Consider the following 19,872-nt stretch of genomic DNA (forward strand, 5'->3'; position numbering starts at 1 on the left):
AGGGCGTCCTCTGGGCACGGTGGCGTCCTTGGGGAAGGAGGGCGATGTCCTCTGGGCACGGTGGCGTCCTTGGGGAAGGAGGGCGATGTCCTCTGGGCACGGTGGCGTCCTTGGGGAAGGAGGGCGATGTCCTCTGGGCAGGGTGACATCCTTGTGGCAGAAGGGCGTCCTCTGGGCATGGTGGCGTCCTTGGGGAAGGAGGGCGATGTCCTCTGGGCACGGTGGCGTCCTTGGGGAAGGAGGGCGATGTCCTCTGGGCACGGTGGCGTCCTTGGGGAAGGAGGGCGATGTCCTCTGGGCAGGGTGACATCCTTGTGGCAGAAAGGCGTCCTCTGGGCACGGTGGTGTCCTTGGGGAAGGAGGGCGATGTCCTCTGGGCAGGGTGACGTCCTTGTGGCAGAAGGGCGTCCTCTGTGCAGGGCGACGTCCTCTGGGCATGGTGGCGTCCTTGGATCAGGAGGGCGTCCTCAGAGCAGGGCGACGTCATTGGGGCAGGAGGGCGTCCTCGGGGCAGGGCGACGTCCTCGGGGCAGGAGGGTGTCCTCGGGGCAGGGCGACGTCCTCGGGGCAGGAGGGCGTCATCAAGGCAGGGCGTCGTAACCACAGCGACGGCTCGCACCAATGTTCTGGCTTAGGCTCAACAATATGGCTGCCATTTCAGCTCCTGACCACCCAATGACAAGGCTGATTTATCATTCCATGGCCTGGAGAAGCTGGATGACGCCTCCTGGCGAATATTTTTGTTATCACATGGCTTTTCCACCCATGATATCCAGTGCACGCAGAGTGATTGTATTTAAAGGGGTTATTTCCACCTTCATAAATGATTATTTTCGGATATCACTTGTAGAAACGATCCCTTTTGCAGTTTACTGCTTGTTAAAATATGAAACCGTTCTCAAGATATTAACATTTTTCTTTTTTTGTATGCGTTTCATTGCCTAGGAGACCGACCACCGCTGCTGTCAAGTTATTAAGTACTGCACTGAAGCTGGTTGGGACTAGGAGGTAACAGCATGCTGCAGCGATCGCGGCCAGCTTCAAAACAGCGCTTACAAGCTCAATAAAGGACAGCAGTGTGCACATTCTGCCATTTACAACCCCTGGCAAAAATTATGGAATCACCCTGTAAATTTTCATACCCAAAACTAACACCTGCATCAAATTAGATCTGCTCGTTAGTCTGCATCTAGGAGTGATCGCACCTTGGAGATCTGCTGCACCCAGTGGACCGACATGAATCATGGCTCCAACACGAGAGATGTCAATTGAAAAACTGAGCAGCAGTGGTCGGTCTCCTAGGCAACGAGCCGTAAGGAAAATAAATCTGTTCATATCTCAGGAACGGTTTCAAATTTTAATAAGTGGTAAATTGCAAAGTTGCTTGTGTTTCCAGACTCTTCCTGACAATACTCCTCTATGGAGATGTGGAATTACCCTTTAAGCATTCCGCGCACATACAAACGGATGTTGGCCGTTTAAAGGGGCCATTAATGACCTGCTAGTCTTCAAGATACCTCCTTATATTCGAGCAGCTGCATCAGACGTAAAGCCTGCCCACGGCCTGAAATGGCTGATAACAGAGAGCAATGGATTGGATTCACCATCCAGTAGTCATGTGCTGTTTAAATCTCTGAGTAATTGATCCGTCCGCCTGTAGATCCTTTTAACTCTCTATTGCTTGTTACCTGCTGTGGTGCATTATGGGAGAGGCCGAGCTGATTGCAGCTTTGGATGTGACTGGAGTGGAAGACCTGTGGCGATCAGTACCAGGAAAGCAGACGTCACTCCACAATGTAGGCGGATTTCTCCTGTAATTGGTGATCAGCGGAGTGCCACGTCTCACTGCCCGTCACTGTACTGCTGTCACCTCAGCCTCCTCTCTGCCTGTCACTGTACTGCTGTCACCTCAGCCTCCTCTCTGCCTGTCACTGTGCTGCTGTCACCTCAGCCTCCTCTCTGCCTGTCACTGTGCTGCTGTCACCTCAGCCTCCTCTCTGCCTGTCACTGTGCTGCTGTCACCTCAGCCTCCTCTCTGCCTGTCACTGTGCTGCTGTCACCTCAGCCTCCTCTCTGCCTGTCACTGTGCTGCTGTCACCTCAGCCTCCTCTCTGCCTGTCACTGTACTGCTGTCACCTCAGCCTCCTCTCTGCCTGTCACTGTACTGCTGTCACCTCAGCCTCTTCTCTGCCTGTCACTGTACTGCTGTCACCTCAGCCTCCTCTCTGCCTGTCACTGTGCTGCTGTCACCTCAGCCTCCTCTCTGCCTGTCACTGTACTGCTGTCACCTCAGCCTCCTCTCTGCCTGTCACTGTACTGCTGTCACCTCAGCCTCCTCTCTGCCTGTCACTGTGCTGCTGTCACCTCAGCCTCTTCTCTGCCCGTCACTGTGCTGCTGTCACCTCAGTCTCCTCTCTGCCTGTCACTGTGCTGCTGTCACCTCAGCCTCCTCTCTGCCTGTCACTGTGCTGCTGTCACCTCAGCCTCCTCTCTGCCTGTCACTGTACTGCTGTCACCTCAGCCTCCTCTCTGCCTGTCACTGTACTGCTGTCACCTCAGCCTCCTCTCTGCCTGTCACTGTGCTGCTGTCACCTCAGCCTCCTCTCTGCCTGTCACTGTGCTGCTGTCACCTCAGCCTCCTCTCTGCCTGTCACTGTGCTGCTGTCACCTCAGCCTCTTCTCTGCCTGTCACTGTGCTGCTGTCACCTCAGTCTCCTCTCTGCCCGTCACTGTGCTGCTGTCACCTCAGCCTCCTCTCTGCCTGTCACTGTACTGCTGTCACCTCAGCCTCCTCTCTGCCTGTCACTGTGCTGCTGTCACCTCAGTCTCCTCTCTGCCTGTCACTGTGCTGCTGTCACCTCAGCCTCCTCTCTGCCGGTCACTGTGCTGCTGTCACCTCAGTCTCCTCTCTGCCTGTCACCTCAGCCTCCTCTCTGCCTGTCACTGTGCTGCTGTCACCTCAGTCTCCTCTCTGCCTGTCACCTCAGCCTCCTCCCTGCCTGTCACTGTACTGCTGTCACCTCAGTCTCCTCTCCTCCTGTCACTGTGCTGCTGTCACCTCAGTCTCCTCTCTGCCTGTCACCTCAGCCTCCTCTCTGCCTGTCACTGTACTGCTGTCACCTCAGCCTCCTCTGCCCGTCACTGTACTGCTGTCACCTCAGCCTCCTCTCTGCCTGTCACTGTGCTGCTGTCACCTCAGCCTCCTCTCTGCCTGTCACTGTGCTGCTGTCACCTCAGCCTCCTCTCTGCCTGTCACTGTGCTGCTGTCACCTCAGCCTCCTCTCTGCCTGTCACTGTGCTGCTGTCACCTCAGCCTCCTCTCTGCCTGTCACTGTACTGCTGTCACCTCAGCCTCCTCTCTGCCTGTCACTGTGCTGCTGTCACCTCAGCCTCCTCTCTGCCTGTCACTGTACTGCTGTCACCTCAGTCTCCTCTCTGCCTGTCACTGTACTGCTGTCACCTCAGTCTCCTCTCTGCCTGTCACTGTGCTGCTGTCACCTCAGTCTCCTCTCTGCCCGTCACTGTGCTGCTGTCACCTCAGTCTCCTCTCTGCCTGTCACTGTGCTGCTGTCACCTCAGCCTCCTCTCTGCCTGTCACTGTGCTGCTGTCACCTCAGTCTCCTCTCTGCCTGTCACTGTGCTGCTGTCACCTCAGCCTCCTCTCTGCCTGTCACTGTGCTGCTGTCACCTCAGTCTCCTCTCTGCCCGTCACTGTGCTGCTGTCACCTCAGTCTCCTCTCTGCCTGTCACTGTGCTGCTGTCACCTCAGTCTCCTCTCTGCCTGTCACTGTGCTGCTGTCACCTCAGCCTCCTCTCTGCCTGTCACTGTACTGCTGTCACCTCAGCCTCCTCTCTGCCTATCACTGTGCTGCTGTCACCTGTCTCCTCTCTGCCTGTCACTGTGCTGCTGTCACCTCAGTCTCCTCTCTGCCTGTCACTGTACTGCTGTCACCTCAGTCTCCTCTCTGCCTGTCACTGTGCTGCTGTCACCTCAGTCTCCTCTCTGCCTGTCACTGTACTGCTGTCACCTCAGTCTCCTCTCTGCCTGTCACTGTGCTGCTGTCACCTCAGTCTCCTCTCTGCCTGTCACTGTACTGCTGTCACCTCAGTCTCCTCTCTGCCTGTCACTGTGCTGCTGTCACCTCAGTCTCCTCTCTGCCTGTCACTGTACTGCTGTCACTCCTCTCTGCCTGTCACTGTACTGCTGTCACCTCAGCCTCCTCTCTGCCTATCACTGTGCTGCTGTCACCTGTCTCCTCTCTGCCTGTCACTGTGCTGCTGTCACCTCAGTCTCCTCTCTGCCTGTCACTGTACTGCTGTCACCTCAGTCTCCTCTCTGCCTGTCACTGTACTGCTGTCACCTCAGTCTCCTCTCTGCCTGTCACTGTGCTGCTGTCACCTCAGTCTCCTCTGCCTGTCGCTGTGCTGCTGTCTCTTCAGTCTCCTCTCTGCCTGTCACTGTGCTGCTGTCCTCAGTCTCCTCTCTGCCTGTCACTGTACTGCTGTCACCTCAGTCTCCTCTCTGCCCGTCACTGTCCTGCTGTCACCCCAGCCTTCTCTCTGCCCGTCACTGTACTGCTGTCACCTCAGTCTCCTCTCTGCCCGTCACTGTACTGCTGTCACTCCTCTCTGCCTGTCACTGTACTGCTGTCACCTCAGTCTCCTCTCTGCCCGTCACTGTGCTGCTGTCACCTCAGTCTCCTCTCTGCCTGTCACTGTGCTGCTGTCACCTCAGTCTCCTCTCTGCCTGTCACTGTATTGCTGTCACCTCAGCCTCCTCTCTGCCTGTCACTGTGCTGCTGTCACCTCAGCCTCCTCTCTGCCTGTCACTGTGCTGCTGTCACCTCAGTCTCCTGCCTGTCACTGCGCTGCTGTCACCTGTCTCCTCCCTGCCTGTCACTGTGCTGTCACCTCAGTCTCCTCCCTTATATACTTAACTATATAAACATGTAAAACATGTAAACTTGAAAACACGAAATTTGAACTGCATTACTGCACTAGAAATATGAAAAATGAGAGCTTTTAGCGCATAAAAATGGCCAATTTTATGCGTACCTGGTAGCCCCGTTACGGCATCTCTCTTATACCAGGTTCTCTAGCCTTCTGATCGTGCACTCCCCGCCTCCTAGCTTCAGGTGTTTTAATTACAACAGGTCCAATACCCCTCCACAGAGAGAGAGAATTTTAGTCTAGGAAGAGGTTTTCACATGTACCCATTCAGATGGAGACGTTTATTCTCAGCGAGGTAAGGCAAGCGTAGGACCTGGTATAAGAGAGATGCCGTAAAGTGGCTACCAGGTACACATAAAATTGGCCATTTTTATGCGCTAAAAGCTCTCATTTTTCATATTTCTAGTGCAGTAATGCAGTTCAAATTTCGTGTTTTCAAGTTTACATGTTTTAGCGCTGCAGTGTGCTGCCCTATTTACTTAACTGTCACTGTGCTGCTGTCACCTCAGTCTCCTCTCTGCCTGTCACTGTGCTGCTGTCACCTCAGCCTCCTCTCTGCCTGTCACTGTGCTGCTGTCACCTCAGTCTCCTCTCTGCCCGTCACTGTGCTGCTGTCACCTCAGTCTCCTCTCTGCCTGTCACTGTGCTGCTGTCACCTCAGTCTCCTCTCTGCCTGTCACTGTGCTGCTGTCACCTCAGCCTCCTCTCTGCCTGTCACTGTGCTGCTTTCACCTCAGTCTCCTCTCTGCCCGTCACTGTACTGCTGTCACCTCAGTATCCTCTCTGCCTGTCACTGTACTGCTGTCACCTCAGTCTCCTCTCTGCCAGTCGCTGTACTGCTGTCACCTCAGTCTCCTCTCTGCCCGTCACTGTGCTGCTGTCACCTCAGCCTCCTCTCTGCCTGTCACTGTGCTGCTGTCACCTCAGTCTCCTCTCTGCCCGTCACTGTGCTGCTGTCACCTCAGTCTCCTCTCTGCCCGTCACTGTGCTGCTGTCACCTCAGTCTCCTCTCTGCCCGTCACTGTGCTGCTGTCACCTGTCTCCTCTCTGCCTGTCACTGTGCTGCTGTCACCTCAGCCTCCTCTCTGCCCGTCACTGTGCTGCTGTCACCTCAGCCTCCTCTCTGCCCGTCACTGTGCTGCTGTCACCTCAGTCTCCTCTCTGCCCGTCACTGTACTGCTGTCACCTCAGCCTCCTCTCTGCCTGTCACTGTACTGCTGTCACCTCAGCCTCCTCTCTGCCTGTCACTGTGCTGCTGTCACCTCAGTCTCCTCTCTGCCTGTCACTGTGCTGCTGTCACCTCAGTCTCCTCTCTGCCCGTCACTGTGCTGCTGTCACCTCAGCCTCCTCTCTGCCTGTCACTGTACTGCTGTCACCTCAGCCTCCTCTCTGCCTGTCACTGTGCTGCTGTCACCTCAGTCTCCTCTCTGCCTGTCTCCTCCTGGGCTCTCTGCAGCATGTACACGCCTGGCATCCTGCGCAGGATTTGAGACCTTCCCCTGAGGGCGGGTGGTCAGATCTGCAGCAGGTCAGGGGTTCTCTCCATGTTACGTGGCACCGGTCTGTGCTCAGATACGAGTCAGGACATAAGACGCAGGAGAACCACGCCCTGTGCCTCATGTAATCACGTGTACAAGGCCCTGGTGGTCTAGGGTAATTCCACTCTTGGGTGGTCCCCGGGTTCCCACCTACAGCAAGCCTTGGTACTTATTATTCTCATCCAGTGAAAGACATTCAGCAGTATCAGGTGAGTGAAGTTTCACTTTGTCGTCACAAGCACTTAGTGCCGGACGCCATCTTGGATGAACAGACTTACTGATTGTTCCGCCAGGTAATACCACAGCAGACACGCGGATATTACATATTAATAGTTTATTTAATACAAGATCGTTATAAAAAAAAAAGAGAAACACTGAATGGTGCGGTCAGTGTGAGCTCCACGGACATGAGAAACCTCCAGCATTATAGGAGCCGGGACAGTCCATGAGCACGCAGCACCCTCACCTCGCCGGCATGGCTGACATCGGGGGTCATTACAAGATCAAAGTGCAAGCTCCTCCCTGGTGACTGGTCCGGACACAGCCAGAGCTGCATTCACAATTCTGCCGCAGTGTGAGATGTAGTGTTTAATCCAGTAATGGGACGTAGGACACTACAGTTCCCAGGGGGCCGTGCGTCCTGGCGTCTCGGGGTGTGGACGGTGCTGACGGATCCCAGGCAGCTACCAGCAAAATGGTGTCTGGAGCTGCGGCAGTGACCGGACCGTGACTGACCGTTACGTGGATTTAACCTGTAAAAAACCGTATAAAAGTGAAGCCGCTCGTTACATAAATTACGCCAAGAATTAAAAAGAACAAGAGACAGCGACTGAGCGACACCTCATCCCCCGCACAATGTCATGGCCGCCCTGGCACCAGCAGGGGGCAATGTGTGGACCTGAGAGCACTCGCCAGGGCCGGGCTATGTACAGTGATGGAGGCAGCGACGCTCGCACACGCAGACTGACATCTATAATGGTAAAGTATAAGGCACACTCGGAAATCGCACACAATGTCGGTGGTCGGTTACCATGGGAAGTCAGTTACCCTCCCCGAGCCCCAGCAGAGACCACCGGGCCTGTACTCAGGAGCCATGCGGAGCTGTCCCCCGCGGGGAGCAGGACGGCATCGCTGCGTGATACAGGTATAGATGGGGTGGGGGGAACAGGGGTCCTCGTCTGCTCCTCTCAGGTCGTCAGGGACACCGTGATGATGAGGACAACGACAATGATGAAAATGGCCAAGCAGATGGCGATGTAGACTTTCTTCTGCAGAGAGAAGAGATGGCTGTGTAAAACGCACAGGGCATACGGGCACAGGGCATACGGGCACAGGTCATCTCCGGGTCTCACCTTCCGCGCCTTCTGTCTGTTGTCCACCGCCTGGTCCAGCTGTTTCTTGGCTTTTTCCACATAATCCGTAGAATGTAAAATATTCTTCTCGATGCTGTTTATCGTCTCCCCCTGAGACGGGACAAGAATCAGGACAAGGTAAGAGGACACGGGCAGCAGAGCCAGGGAGGACTCAACCATTCACAAGCCTCATACCTGCGCCTCCACCTCCATGGCGAGGTACATGAACATCTCGTGAAGCTCCACAATGCTCTTCTCCAGCTTCAGGATCTCCTCGTGCCGAGCTTCGATTTCATTCAGGGCCTGTTTAGTGACCTGTGTGTCCTTCAGGATCTGCACAAAAAAAACCACCGGTCACAGTGTGTCCTACTACCAACATCCCAAATTACCTCCAGTGCGCAGGCATCGTACACTAACCCGGGCCCATCTGCCCCATCACAACACGCAACATCCTGCACCAATCCCCAACACGTCCTCCAACACTTCCCAATGCTTTCTCAGATGGCCGCGACTTTCACCAATCCCCAATGCTTCCTCTAGCCCCACATGACTCCCCCAACACTCCCTCATCCTCCACCAATGCAAAATGCTCCCTCCTGCGGCCTCATCCTACACCAACGCCCAACCCTCCCACATCCGCCATCAACCCCCCACGCTCCCTCATCCTCCTCCAATGCAAAATGCTCCTCTCCTGCGGCCGCAACCTACACCAACGCCCAACCCTCCACGCTCCCAACCCTCCCACATCCGCCATCAACCCCCCACGCTCCCTCATCCGCTCCCAACCCTCCCACATCCGCCATCAACCCCCCACGCTCCCTCATCCTCCACCAATGCAAAATGCTCCTCTCCTGCGGCCGCAACCTACACCAACGCCCAACTCTCCCACATCCGCCATCAACCCCCCACGCTGCCAACACTCCCTCATCCTCCACCAAAACCCAACTCTCCCTCCACCAACGCCCAATGCTTCCTCATCTGCCAAGCTCCCTTATCCGCCACCAACACTCCCTCATCCTCCACCAACGCCCCAAACTCCCTCATCCACCCCAAACACACCTCATCCTCCACCAACGCCGAATGCTCCCTAATTTGTCCCTAATGCTCAGCGCTCCCTCATCCGCCACCAATCCCCAACGCTTCCTCATGCTGCACCAATGCCCAACGCTCCCTCATCCGCCACCCATGCCCAACACTCCCTCATCCGCCACCCATGCCCAACACTCCCTCATCCGCCACCCATGCCCAACGCTCCCTCATCCGCCACCAGCCACTCCCTCCCCCAGTACTCATCAACACTCCCTTCAGCTCCCATATCCTCCAATCACCATTACTCCCTATGGCTCCCACATCCTCCATGTAAGACTGACACCAACCACAGCCTCCCACAATCCTCCCAGTTCTGTTGATTGCTCACAATCGCACCGCCTCTTACATTGCTGGTGAACACGTCCGTCTGTCCACTCTCCAGCATCTCATCAAACTGCTCGTCCGTGACACTGTGGCCGGCTGTGAAGGAAAAACAGGAAGGTAAATGGCGCCCTCCACCCGTCACACTACAGGTGCATGAATGTTCAGCAACGACTACTACCCCCAGCGTACAGCAGGAGTGGGAACATACTGATCTGGAGCTGCCGCTTGATCCTATTCACGTTGTTCTCTCTGTACTGCGTCTGCACCATGTTACACTGGTTTAGGATTTCGAAGAATTGCTGAGAGAGGACGGAGTGCTGCAAGACAAGACGGTCTGATAAATGAACCTGAGCGCAGGGGTGAAGCCCCCACACAACCTCCATGAAGGGTCATTAGGACGATACCTGAGTCTTCTTCATCCGCAGGTGCACCGACTTCCTCACCTCCTCCTCATCGTCCTTTATCTCAATGACTGTAATGACGGAGGAACCAAGGTGAGACGGCGACAGGGGAAGGACTCCCACCCACCACAGGCACCAGGACCTAACAACCAGCCTAAATCCCCCACAAAACACCCGGACCCTCACAACCTAAGTCCTGACATGGACCACAAGCATGAAGTGATCACCCCCATACCAGGCCCCGATCACCAGCCCTAACCGTCTCACCACCGGGACTCGTGCTAGTCTGCGTCATCAGCTATAGCCCTCAAGAGCGGAGTCAGCTCCCCACCAAAGCAGCAGCCCCAACTCCTCCACCATGGGCCCCCCCCCCCAAGCGCCAGGCCAAACTCTTCCAGCCCGGGCCCCCCAAAATGCCAGCCCAAACTCCTCCACCACGGGCCCCCGAAAGCAGCAGCCCCAACTCCTCCACCACGGGCCCCCGAAAGCACCAGCCCCAACTCCTCCACCATGGGCCCCCCGAAAGCACCAGCCCCAACTCCTCCACCATGGGCCCCCCGAAAGCACCAGCCCCAACTCCTCCACCATGGGCCCCCCCAAGTGCCAGCCCCAACTCCTCCACCATGGCCCCCCCCCCCCCCCAAGTGCCATCCCAAACTCCTCCACCATGGGCCCCCCCAAGTGCCATCCCAAACTCCTCCACCATGGGCCCCCCCAAGTGCCAGCCCCAACTCCTCCACCATGGCCCCCCCCCCCCCCCCCCCCCAAGTGCCAGCCCAAACTCCTCCACCATGGCCCCCCCCCCCCCCAAGTGCCAGCCCAAACTCCTCCACCATGGGCCCCCCAAGTGCCATCCCAAACTCCTCCACCATGGGCCCCCCAAGTGCCAGCCCAAACTCCTCCACCATGGGCCCCCCCAAGCGCCAGGCCAAACTCTTCCAGCCCGGGCTCCCCAAAATGCCATCCTTAACTCATCCACCATGGGCAACCCCCCCCCCCCCCCCCAAGCGCCAGCCCTATGGCCCTCCAAGCACCAGCCCTAACACCTCTACCCCAGGCCCTAAGCAATAAATTCAGGAGGTCTGTAATCCTAATCCTCCACAGGTCCGCCAAGTACCGGCCATTACCCCCCCCACCAAAGCGCCAACCCCAAGCCCTTACCCAAAGGCTTTCCCTTACCCATAAACTCAGACCCCCTATCGTCACAGTGCACTTACGCTGCAGTTTACTCCGAATTTCCTTTGCGATACGTTTTATCTCTTCCCTCAAAGATTGTAAATCTTTCTTCATATCTGAGAACAGAAAGAAGCACCGAGATTAATGACCGCCCCGAGCTGCCGACCCCCGCAGCTGCTGACCGCCCCGAGCTGAACCCACCCCCCGCAGCTGCTGACCGCCCCGAGCTGAACCCACCCCCCGCAGCTGCTGACCGCCCCGAGCTGAACCCACCCCCCGCAGCTGCTGACCGCCCCGAGCTGAACCCACCCCCCGCAGCTGCTGACCGCCCCGAGCTGAACCCACCCCCCGCAGCTGCTGACCGCCCCGAGCTGAACCCACCCCCCGCAGCTGCTGACCGCCCCGAGCTGAACCCACCCCCCGCAGCTGCTGACCACCCCGAGCTGAACCCACCCCTCGCAGCTGCTGACCGCCCGAGCTGAACCCACCCCCCGCAGCTGCTGACCTCCCCGAGCTGAACCCACCCCCCGCAGCTGCTGACCGCCCCGAGCTGAACCCACCCCCCGCAGCTGCTGACCGCCCCGAGCTGAACCCACCCCCCGCAGCTGCTGACCGCCCCGAGCTGCCGACCCCCCGCAGCTGCTGACCGCCCCGAGCTGAACCCACCCCCCGCAGCTGCTGACCGCCCAGAGCTGAACCCACCCCCCGCAGCTGCTGACCGCCCCGAGCTGCTGAACCCACCCCCCGCAGCTGCTGACCGCCCGAGCTGAACCCACCCCCTGCAGCTGCTGACCACCCCGAGCTGAACCCACCCCTCGCAGCTGCTGACCGCCCGAGCTGAACCCACCCCCCGCAGCTGCTGACCTCCCTGAGCTGAACCCACCCCCCGCAGCTGCTGACCGCCCCGAGCTGAACCCACCCCCCGCAGCTGCTGACCGCCCCGAGCTGAACCCACCCCCCGCAGCTGCTGACCGCCCCGAGCTGCCGACCCCCCGCAGCTGCTGACCGCCCCGAGCTGAACCCACCCCCCGCAGCTGCTGACCGCCCAGAGCTGAACCCACCCCCCGCAGCTGCTGACCGCCCAGAGCTGAACCCACCCCCCGCAGCTGCTGACCGCCCCGAGCTGCTGAACCCACCCCCCGCAGCTGCTGACCGCCCGAGCTGAACCCACCCCCTGCAGCTGCTGACCTCCCCGAGCTGAACCCACCCCCCGCAGCTGCTGACCGCCCCGAGCTGAACCCACCCCCGCAGCTGCTGACCGCCCCGAGCTGAACCCACCCCCCGCAGCTGCTGACCGCCCGAGCTGAACCCACCCCCCGCAGCTGCTGACCGCCCGAGCTGAACCCACCCCCCGCAGCTGCTGACCTCCCCGAGCTGAACCCACCCCCCGCAGCTGCTGACCGCCCCGAGCTGAACCCACCCCCCACAGCTGCTGACCGCCCCGAGCTGAACCCACCCCCCGCAGCTGCTGACCTCCCCGAGCTGCTGAACCCACCCCCGCAGCTGCTGACCTCCCCGAGCTGAACCCACCCCCCCGCAGCTGCTGACCGCCCCGAGCTGCTGAACCCACCCCCCCGCAGCTGCTAACCTCCCCGAGCTGCTGAACCCACCCCCCGCAGCTGCTGACCGCCCCGAGCTGAACCCACCCCCCGCAGCTGCTGACCGCCCCGAGCTGCTGAACCCACCCCCCGCAGCTGCTGACCGCCCCGAGCTGAACCCACCCCCCGCAGCTGCTGATCGCCCCAAGCTGCTGAACCCACCCCCCGCAGCTGCTGACCGCCCCAAGCTGCTGAACCCACCCCCCGCAGCTGCTGACCGCCCCGAGCTGCTGAACCCACCCCCCGCAGCTGCTAACCTCCCCGAGCTGCTGAACCCACCCCCCGCAGCTGCTGACCGCCCCGAGCTGAACCCACCCCCCGCAGCTGCTGACCGCCCCGAGCTGCTGAACCCACCCCCCGCAGCTGCTGACCGCCCCGAGCTGCTGAACCCACCCCCCGCAGCTGCTGACCGCCCCAAGCTGCTGAACCCACCCCCCGCAGCTGCTGACCGCCCCGAGCTGAACCCACCCCCCGCAGCTGCTGACCGCCCCGAGCTGCTGAACCCACCCCCCGCAGCTGCTGACCGCCCCGAGCTGAACCCACCCCCCGCAGCTGCTGACCGCCCCGAGCTGCCCCCCCCCCCAGCAGCTGCTGACCGCCCCGAGCTGAACCCACCCCTCGCAGCCGCTGACCGCCCCGAGCTGCCGCCCCACTCCCCACCCCCCGGAGCTGCCGACCACCCCGAGCTGCCACCAGCCCCCCTCCCCGGAGCTGCCGGCCACCTTGAGGCGCTGACATCTCCGAGCCGCCGACCGATGTAAGAAATAACTGTGGATAGGAGCCGTGCAGAGTCACCGCGTCACAGGTGCAGTACGATTGTACCGAAATATGGAGAGGGGCAGAGCATGTGATGAGCGCCAGCTGCTGTGCAGAACTCATGGCCACCGCAGGGGGTGCAGGAGAGGTGGTCGCAGCAGCCGCTGCCCATTACCTGCCGGCCACGCCACTTACTGTCATCCGGGAGCGGCTGGCTCAGGATCTTCACCTGACTGGACTCCAGCTCGGCCACTTTGCTGCTCAGGATGCCCATCGATTCCCGAATATCACGAGTCTAAGGAAAGAGACAATGGTGGTGAGGAGCGGCGCCCCCCGCTGGCTACTATGCACAGGACACCAGTCAGTACCATCCTGAAGAACTGGTGGTCCGTCTCAGATTCGTCGCTGCCGCCATTCGACATCGAGATGAAAACTTTCTGCTCATCGGGCTCCGAGTCGCTGTCACCCTGAAACAAGACGGGGGTAAGAACAACGTGACCAGAGGAGGAAACCCACCGAACACCGGACAGGAGGGGTCCGCGGCCTGAGGAGACTTTCCCCGGACCCCTCATCACTGGCCTCTTCTTAAGACGTGTAGTCCTACAGGGGCAGAGTGCTGGGACGTGTAGTCCTACAGGGGCAGAGCACGCTGGGACGTGTAGTCCTACAGGGGCAGAGTGCTGGGACGTGTAGTCCTACAGGGGCAGAGCGTGCTGGGACGTGTAGTCCTACAGGGGCAGAGCGTGCTGGGACGTGTAGTCCTACAGGGGCAGAGTGCTGGGACGTGTAGTCCTACAGGGGCAGAGCACGCTGGGACGTGTAGTCCTACAGGGGCAGAGTGCTGGGACGTGTAGTCCTACAGGGGCAGAGCGTGCTGGGACGTGTAGTCCTACAGGGGCAGAGCGCTGGGACGTGTAGTCCTACAGGGGCAGAGTGGGCTGGGACGTGTAGTCCTACAGGGGCAGAGTGGGCTGGGACGTGTAGTCCTACAGGGGCAGAGCGTGCTGGGACGTGTAGTCCTACAGGGGCAGAGCGCTGGGACGTGTAGTCCTACAGGGGCAGAGTGGGCTGGGACGTGTAGTCCTACAGGGGCAGAGCGCTGGGACGTGTAGTCCTACAGGGGCAGAGTGGGCTGGGACGTGTAGTCCTACAGGGGCAGAGTGGGCTGGGACGTGTAGTCCTACAGGGGCAGAGTGCTGGGACGTGTAGTCCTACAGGGGCAGAGTGCTGGGACGTGTAGTCCTACAGGGGCAGAGCGTGCTGGGACGTGTAGTCCTACAGGGGCAGAGCGTGCTGGGACGTGTAGTCCTACAGGGGCAGAGTGCTGGGACGTGTAGTCCTACAGGGGCAGAGCACGCTGGGACGTGTAGTCCTACAGGGGCAGAGTGCTGGGACGTGTAGTCCTACAGGGGCAGAGCGTGCTGGGACGTGTAGTCCTACAGGGGCAGAGCGCTGGGACGTGTAGTCCTACAGGGGCAGAGTGGGCTGGGACGTGTAGTCCTACAGGGGCAGAGTGGGCTGGGACGTGTAGTCCTACAGGGGCAGAGTGGGCTGGGACGTGTAGTCCTACAGGGGCAGAGTGGGCTGGGACGTGTAGTCCTACAGGGGCAGAGTGCTGGGACGTGTAGTCCTACAGGGGCAGAGAGTGCTGGGACGTATAGTCCTACAGGGGCAGAGCGCTGGGACGTGTAGTCCTACAGGGGCAGAGCGCTGGGACGTGTAGTCCTACAGGGGCAGAGTGGGCTGGGACGTGTAGTCCTACAGGGGCAGAGTGCTGGGACGTGTAGTCCTACAGGGGCAGAGCGTGCTGGGACGTGTAGTCCTACAGGGGCAGAGCGCTGGGACGTGTAGTCCTACAGGGGCAGAGTGGGCTGGGACGTGTAGTCCTACAGGGGCAGAGTGCTGGGACGTGTAGTCCTACAGGGGCAGAGTGCTGGGACGTGTAGTCCTACAGGGGCAGAGTGCTGGGACGTGTAGTCCTACAGGGGCAGAGTGCTGGGACGTGTAGTCCTACAGGGGCAGAGTGCTGGGACGTGTAGTCCTACAGGGGCAGAGTGCTGGGACGTGTAGTCCTACAGGGGCAGAGCGTGCTGGGACGTGTAGTCCTACAGGGGCAGAGTGCTGGGACGTGTAGTCCTACAGGGGCAGAGTGCTGGGACGTGTAGTCCTACAGGGGCAGAGCGTGCTGGGACGTGTAGTCCTACAGGGGCAGAGTGCTGGGACGTGTAGTCCTACAGGGGCAGAGTGCTGGGACGTGTAGTCCTACAGGGGCAGAGAGTGCTGGGACGTGTAGTCCTACAGGGGCAGAGCACGCTGGGACGTATAGTCCTACAGGGGCAGGGAGTGCTGGGACGTGTAGTCCTACAGGGGCAGAGCGGGCTGGGACGTGTAGTCCTACAGGGGCAGAGCACGCTGGGACGTATAGTCCTACAGGGGCAGGGAGTGCTGGGACGTGTAGTCCTACAGGGGCAGAGTGCTGGGACGTGTAGTCCTACAGGGGCAGAGAGTGCTGGGACGTGTAGTCCTACAGGGGCAGAGAGTGCTGGGACGTGTAGTCCTACAGGGGCAGAGCACGCTGGGACGTATAGTCCTACAGGGGCAGGGAGTGCTGGGACGTGTAGTCCTACAGGGGCAGAGCGGGCTGGGACGTGTAGTCCTACAGGGGCAGAGCACGCTGGGACGTGTAGTCCTACAGGGGCAGGGAGTGCTGGGACGTGTAGTCCTCCAGCCGCAGTGGTCAGTCCGGGCAGTGTGGAGGCCGCCCCCGCTGTCACCCGTCGCCCCCTGCTGGCCGCTCACCGCGCTCAGCTCCTTGGTCCGGTCCCTCATTCTGCCTCCGGATAGTTTCACGGTCACTCCTCTCGATCACTTCTCAGAACTTAGTTTCTCCTACTTCCACTGCTACTGCGCATGCTCTGCTCCGGCCACGCCCACTGCACCCTTCCTGCGACTGAAGAGCCATAGAGGCGAGCGGGGCGCCCTGTGCGGAGGATGCTGGGATACTGGAGGACCGGAGCTGCGGGTGTGCCGGAGCGGTGTAATGACGGGAGTGCGGGCCGGGACGAGTAACGGTGTATAATCAGCTTATATCAGTCCTGTAAAATATAATGTTTTATTATAATACAAAAGAGTGATGACGTCACCTGACTGCTGAGGGCTGTGATTGGCTGCATTCGTCAGGTGACTGCTCCAAGCCACCTGGTCTGAGCGGCCAATCAGAGGCTGCAGTGGTCAGGTGACTTACTGTGTGGAGCCCCCCGGAGCGGCCATTACTGGGGGCGAGAGCGGCAGATGTTCTCCTGTCATAACCGTCCCTGAAATTGTGACAGGCGACGACGCATTTAAGGCCATTGCTTCACTAATAGCCCGAGTGTTGTGGAGACACGAGACGCCGAGGAGAAGACACCTCCAGGACGAGGCGCGGTGACGTCTCCGGTGTCCCCTCACAGGAGCCGACCAGCACACGGGGTCACAGGACATTGATGGCCCAGCGAGCAGCACAGCGCCCTGTAGTGGCCGCACTCTGCTACTGCGCAATAGAACTACACAGCGCTGTGCTGATCCGGGACTAAAGGTCCCATCACACTGAGCAACTTACCAACGAGAACGACAGCGATCCGTGACGTTGCAGCGTCCTGGATAGCGATCTCGTTGTGTTTGACACGCAGCAGCGATCAGGATCCCGCTGTGACATCGCTGGTCGGAGCTAGAAGGCCAGAACTTTATTTCGTCGTCAGGTCGGCGTGATTCGTCATGTTTGACAGCAAAAGCAACGATGCCAGCAATGTTTTACATGGAGCAACAACCAGCGAGAACGATAAGCGAGTCGCCGTTACGTCACTGGATCGCTCCTGCATCGTTCTGGAGTTGTTGTGTTTGACGTCTCTACAGCGACCTAAACAGCGACGCTGCAGCGATCTAGTGTAGGTCAGACATTGTCTATATCGCTGCAGCGTCGCTAAATGTGACGGTACCTTAAGGAAGGGTCATCAGGATCACAGAACCGGAGAGGCCTCCTAGTAAACACTGTCCATTGTCCTGTGCTCACAGTCATGTCCAACCAGTACGTGACATCATCATCACCTGTCACTGACTCTGCCCTCTCCACCCTCATGTACCCCCATCCAGACTCCTGAGACCCCTCTGCTCCCATCCAGACTCTTCTGTCCTCTCCACCCCCATCCAGACTCCTGAGACCCCTCTGCTCCCATCCAGACTCTTCTGTCCTCTCCACCCCCATGTACCCCATCCAGACTCCTGAGACCCCTCTGCTCCCATCCAGACTCTTCTGTCCTCTCCACCCCCATGTACCCCCCCATCCAGACTCCTGCTACCCCTCTGCTCCTATCTTGACTCCTGTCCTCTCCACCCTCATGTACCCCCCATCCAGACTCCTGAGACCCCTCTGCTCCCATCCAGACTCTTCTATCCTCTCCACCCCCTATGTACCCCGCATCCAGACTCCTGCTACCCCTCTGCTCCTATCTTGACTCCTGTCCTCTCCACCCTCATGTACCCCCCATCCAGACTCCTGAGACCCCTCTGCTCCCATCCAGACTCCTCTGTCCTCTCCACCCCCATCCAGACTCCTGAGACCCCTCTGCTCCCATCCAGACTCTTCTGTCCTCTCCACCCCCATGTACCCTATCCAGACTCCTCTGTCCTCTGTACCCCCATCCAGATTTCTGAGACCCCTCTGCTCCTATCCTAGTATCCTGACTCTTCTGTCCTCTCCACCCCCATGTACCCCCCATCTAGACTCCTGAGACCCCTCTGCTCCCATCCAGACTCCTCTGTCCTCTCCACCCCCATGTACCCCCCATCCAGACTCCTGAGACCCCTCTGCTCCCATCCAGACTCTTCTGTCCTCTCCACCCCCATGTACCCCCCATCCAGACACCTGAGACCCATCTGCTCCCATCCAGACTCCTCTGTCCTCTCCACCCCCATGTACCCCCCATCTAGACTCCTGAGACCCCTCTGCTCCCATCCAGACTCTTCTGTCCTCTCCACCCCCATGTACCCCCCATCCAGACACCTGAGACCCATCTGCTCCCATCCAGACTCCTCTGTCCTCTCCACCCCCATGTACCCCCCATCCAGACTCCTGAGACCCCTCTGCTCCCATCCAGACTCCTCTGTCCTCTCCACCCCCATGTACCCCCCATCCGGTCTCCTGAGACCCCTCTGCTCCTATCCTGACTCTTCTGTCCTCTCCACCCCCATGTACCCCCCATCTAGACACCTGAGACCCATCTGCTCCTATCCTGGCTCTTCTGTCCTCTCCACCCCCATGTACCCCCCATCCAGACTCCTGAGACCCCTCTGCTCCCATCCAGACTCTTCTATCCTCTCCACCCCCTATGTACCCCCCCATCCAGACTCCTGAGACCCCTCTGCTCCCATCCAGACTCTTCTGTCCTCTCCACCCCCATGTACCCCCCCATCCAGACTCCTGCTACCCCTCTGCTCCTATCTTGACTCCTCTGTCCTCTCCACCCTCATGTACCCCCCATCCAGACTCCTGAGACCCCTCTGCTCCCATCCAGACTCTTCTGTCCTCTCCACCCCCTATGTACCTGCCATCCAGACTCCTGAGACCCCTCTGCTCCCATCCAGACTCTTCTGTCCTCTCCACCCCCTATGTACCTGCCATCCAGACTCCTGAGACCCCTCTGCTCCCATCCAGACTCTTCTATCCTCTCCACCCCCTATGTACCCACCCATCCAGACTCCTGAGACCCCTCTGCTCCCATCCAGACTCTTCTGTCCTCTCCACCCCCATGTACCCCCCATCCAGACTCCTGCTACCCCTCTGCTCCTATCTTGACTCCTCTGTCCTCTCAACCCTCATGTACCCCCCATCCAGACTCCTGAGACCCCTCTGCTCCCATCCAGACTCCTCTGTCCTCTCCACCCCCATCCAGACTCCTGAGACCCCTCTGCTCCTATCCTGACTCTTCTGTCCTCTCCACCCCCATGTACCCCCCATCCAGATTTCTGAGACCCCTCTGCTCCTATCCTGACTCTTCTGTCCTCTCCACCCCCATGTACCCCCCATCCAGACTCCTGAGACCCCTCTGCTCCCATCCAGACTCTTCTGTCCTCTCCACCCCCATGTACCCCCCCCATCCAGACTCCTGAGACCCCTCTGCTCCTATCCTGGCTCTTTTGTCCTCATCCTCACTTCTCTGTCCCCCTCCAGACTTTTCAAATCTTCTCCAGACCTATCTGTCCCTTTTCAGACCACTCTGTCCTCACATGATGTCTCTGAGCCCTACAAACAATACTGACCCATCAAAACCTTTCCATCCTACTCCAGACTCCTCTCTCCCCCCAGGCCCCTTTGCTCCCAGCTTCTCTGTCCCATCCCGGCCTCTCTGTTCCTTTGTCGCCCTCATATTCAGCACAGAAACATGGCTTCATTCTAAATTGTAAATGAAACATGAGCTAGCACTCTATTTTGACCCCTTGTTTTATGGCCCCCCGCTGTGAACAGTTATTGAAGTGGGTTACCTGATGGAGAGCAGACATGGAGTCTGTACACAGAGGAAACAACAGGCATTGTGACGACACTTTTCTCTCCTGTATAAATAAGTTTTTCTTTCTACCAAGAACTACAAGCAGCCGAGATGGAGCCGGATACCAGGTAAGAGCATTGGATTTTTTCAGTGACGGGTGTGGAGAC

The 19,872-nt window shown here is 59.0% G+C and overlaps 2 protein-coding genes across 2 annotated transcripts in view; one reads left to right on the top strand and one right to left on the bottom strand.

The window, feature by feature from the left end:
* Positions 1 to 6,807: 6,807 nt before the first annotated feature.
* STX4 (syntaxin 4) lies at positions 6,808 to 16,308 on the bottom strand. The gene is made up of 10 exons (XM_069735046.1): positions 15,984 to 16,308; positions 13,553 to 13,651; positions 13,380 to 13,479; positions 10,872 to 10,946; positions 9,658 to 9,725; positions 9,462 to 9,570; positions 9,276 to 9,349; positions 8,036 to 8,173; positions 7,841 to 7,951; positions 6,808 to 7,756 (listed from the first exon to the last, which is right to left on the bottom strand). Exons 1-10 carry the CDS (start codon positions 16,011 to 16,013, stop codon positions 7,676 to 7,678), a joined length of 885 nt encoding a protein of 294 aa, XP_069591147.1. The 5' UTR covers positions 16,014 to 16,308; the 3' UTR covers positions 6,808 to 7,675.
* STX1B (syntaxin 1B) overlaps positions 16,125 to 19,872 on the top strand; it is an 84,419-nt gene continuing 80,671 nt past the window's right edge. The window contains exon 1 of the mRNA XM_069735048.1: positions 16,125 to 16,255. The gene's annotated coding sequence lies outside the window, so the exon portion shown is untranslated. The remainder of the gene's footprint in view (positions 16,256 to 19,872) is intronic.

This window comes from Ranitomeya imitator, chromosome 7 (assembly GCF_032444005.1).
Source record: "Ranitomeya imitator isolate aRanImi1 chromosome 7, aRanImi1.pri, whole genome shotgun sequence".
NCBI classification, from domain to species: Eukaryota; Metazoa; Chordata; class Amphibia; order Anura; family Dendrobatidae; genus Ranitomeya; species Ranitomeya imitator.

Excerpts from the sequence above, each read along its gene's own strand:
- STX4 (XM_069735046.1), bottom strand. The coding sequence starts at position 16,013 with ATGAGGGACCGGACCAAGGAGCTGAGCGCG. Across the intron at positions 7,952-8,035 it reads CCATGGAGGTGGAGGCGCAG|GGGGAGACGATAAACAGCAT; the intron begins GTATGAGGCTTG and ends GTCCCGTCTCAG. Across the intron at positions 7,757-7,840 it reads ACAGACAGAAGGCGCGGAAG|AAGAAAGTCTACATCGCCAT; the intron begins GTGAGACCCGGA and ends TTCTCTCTGCAG.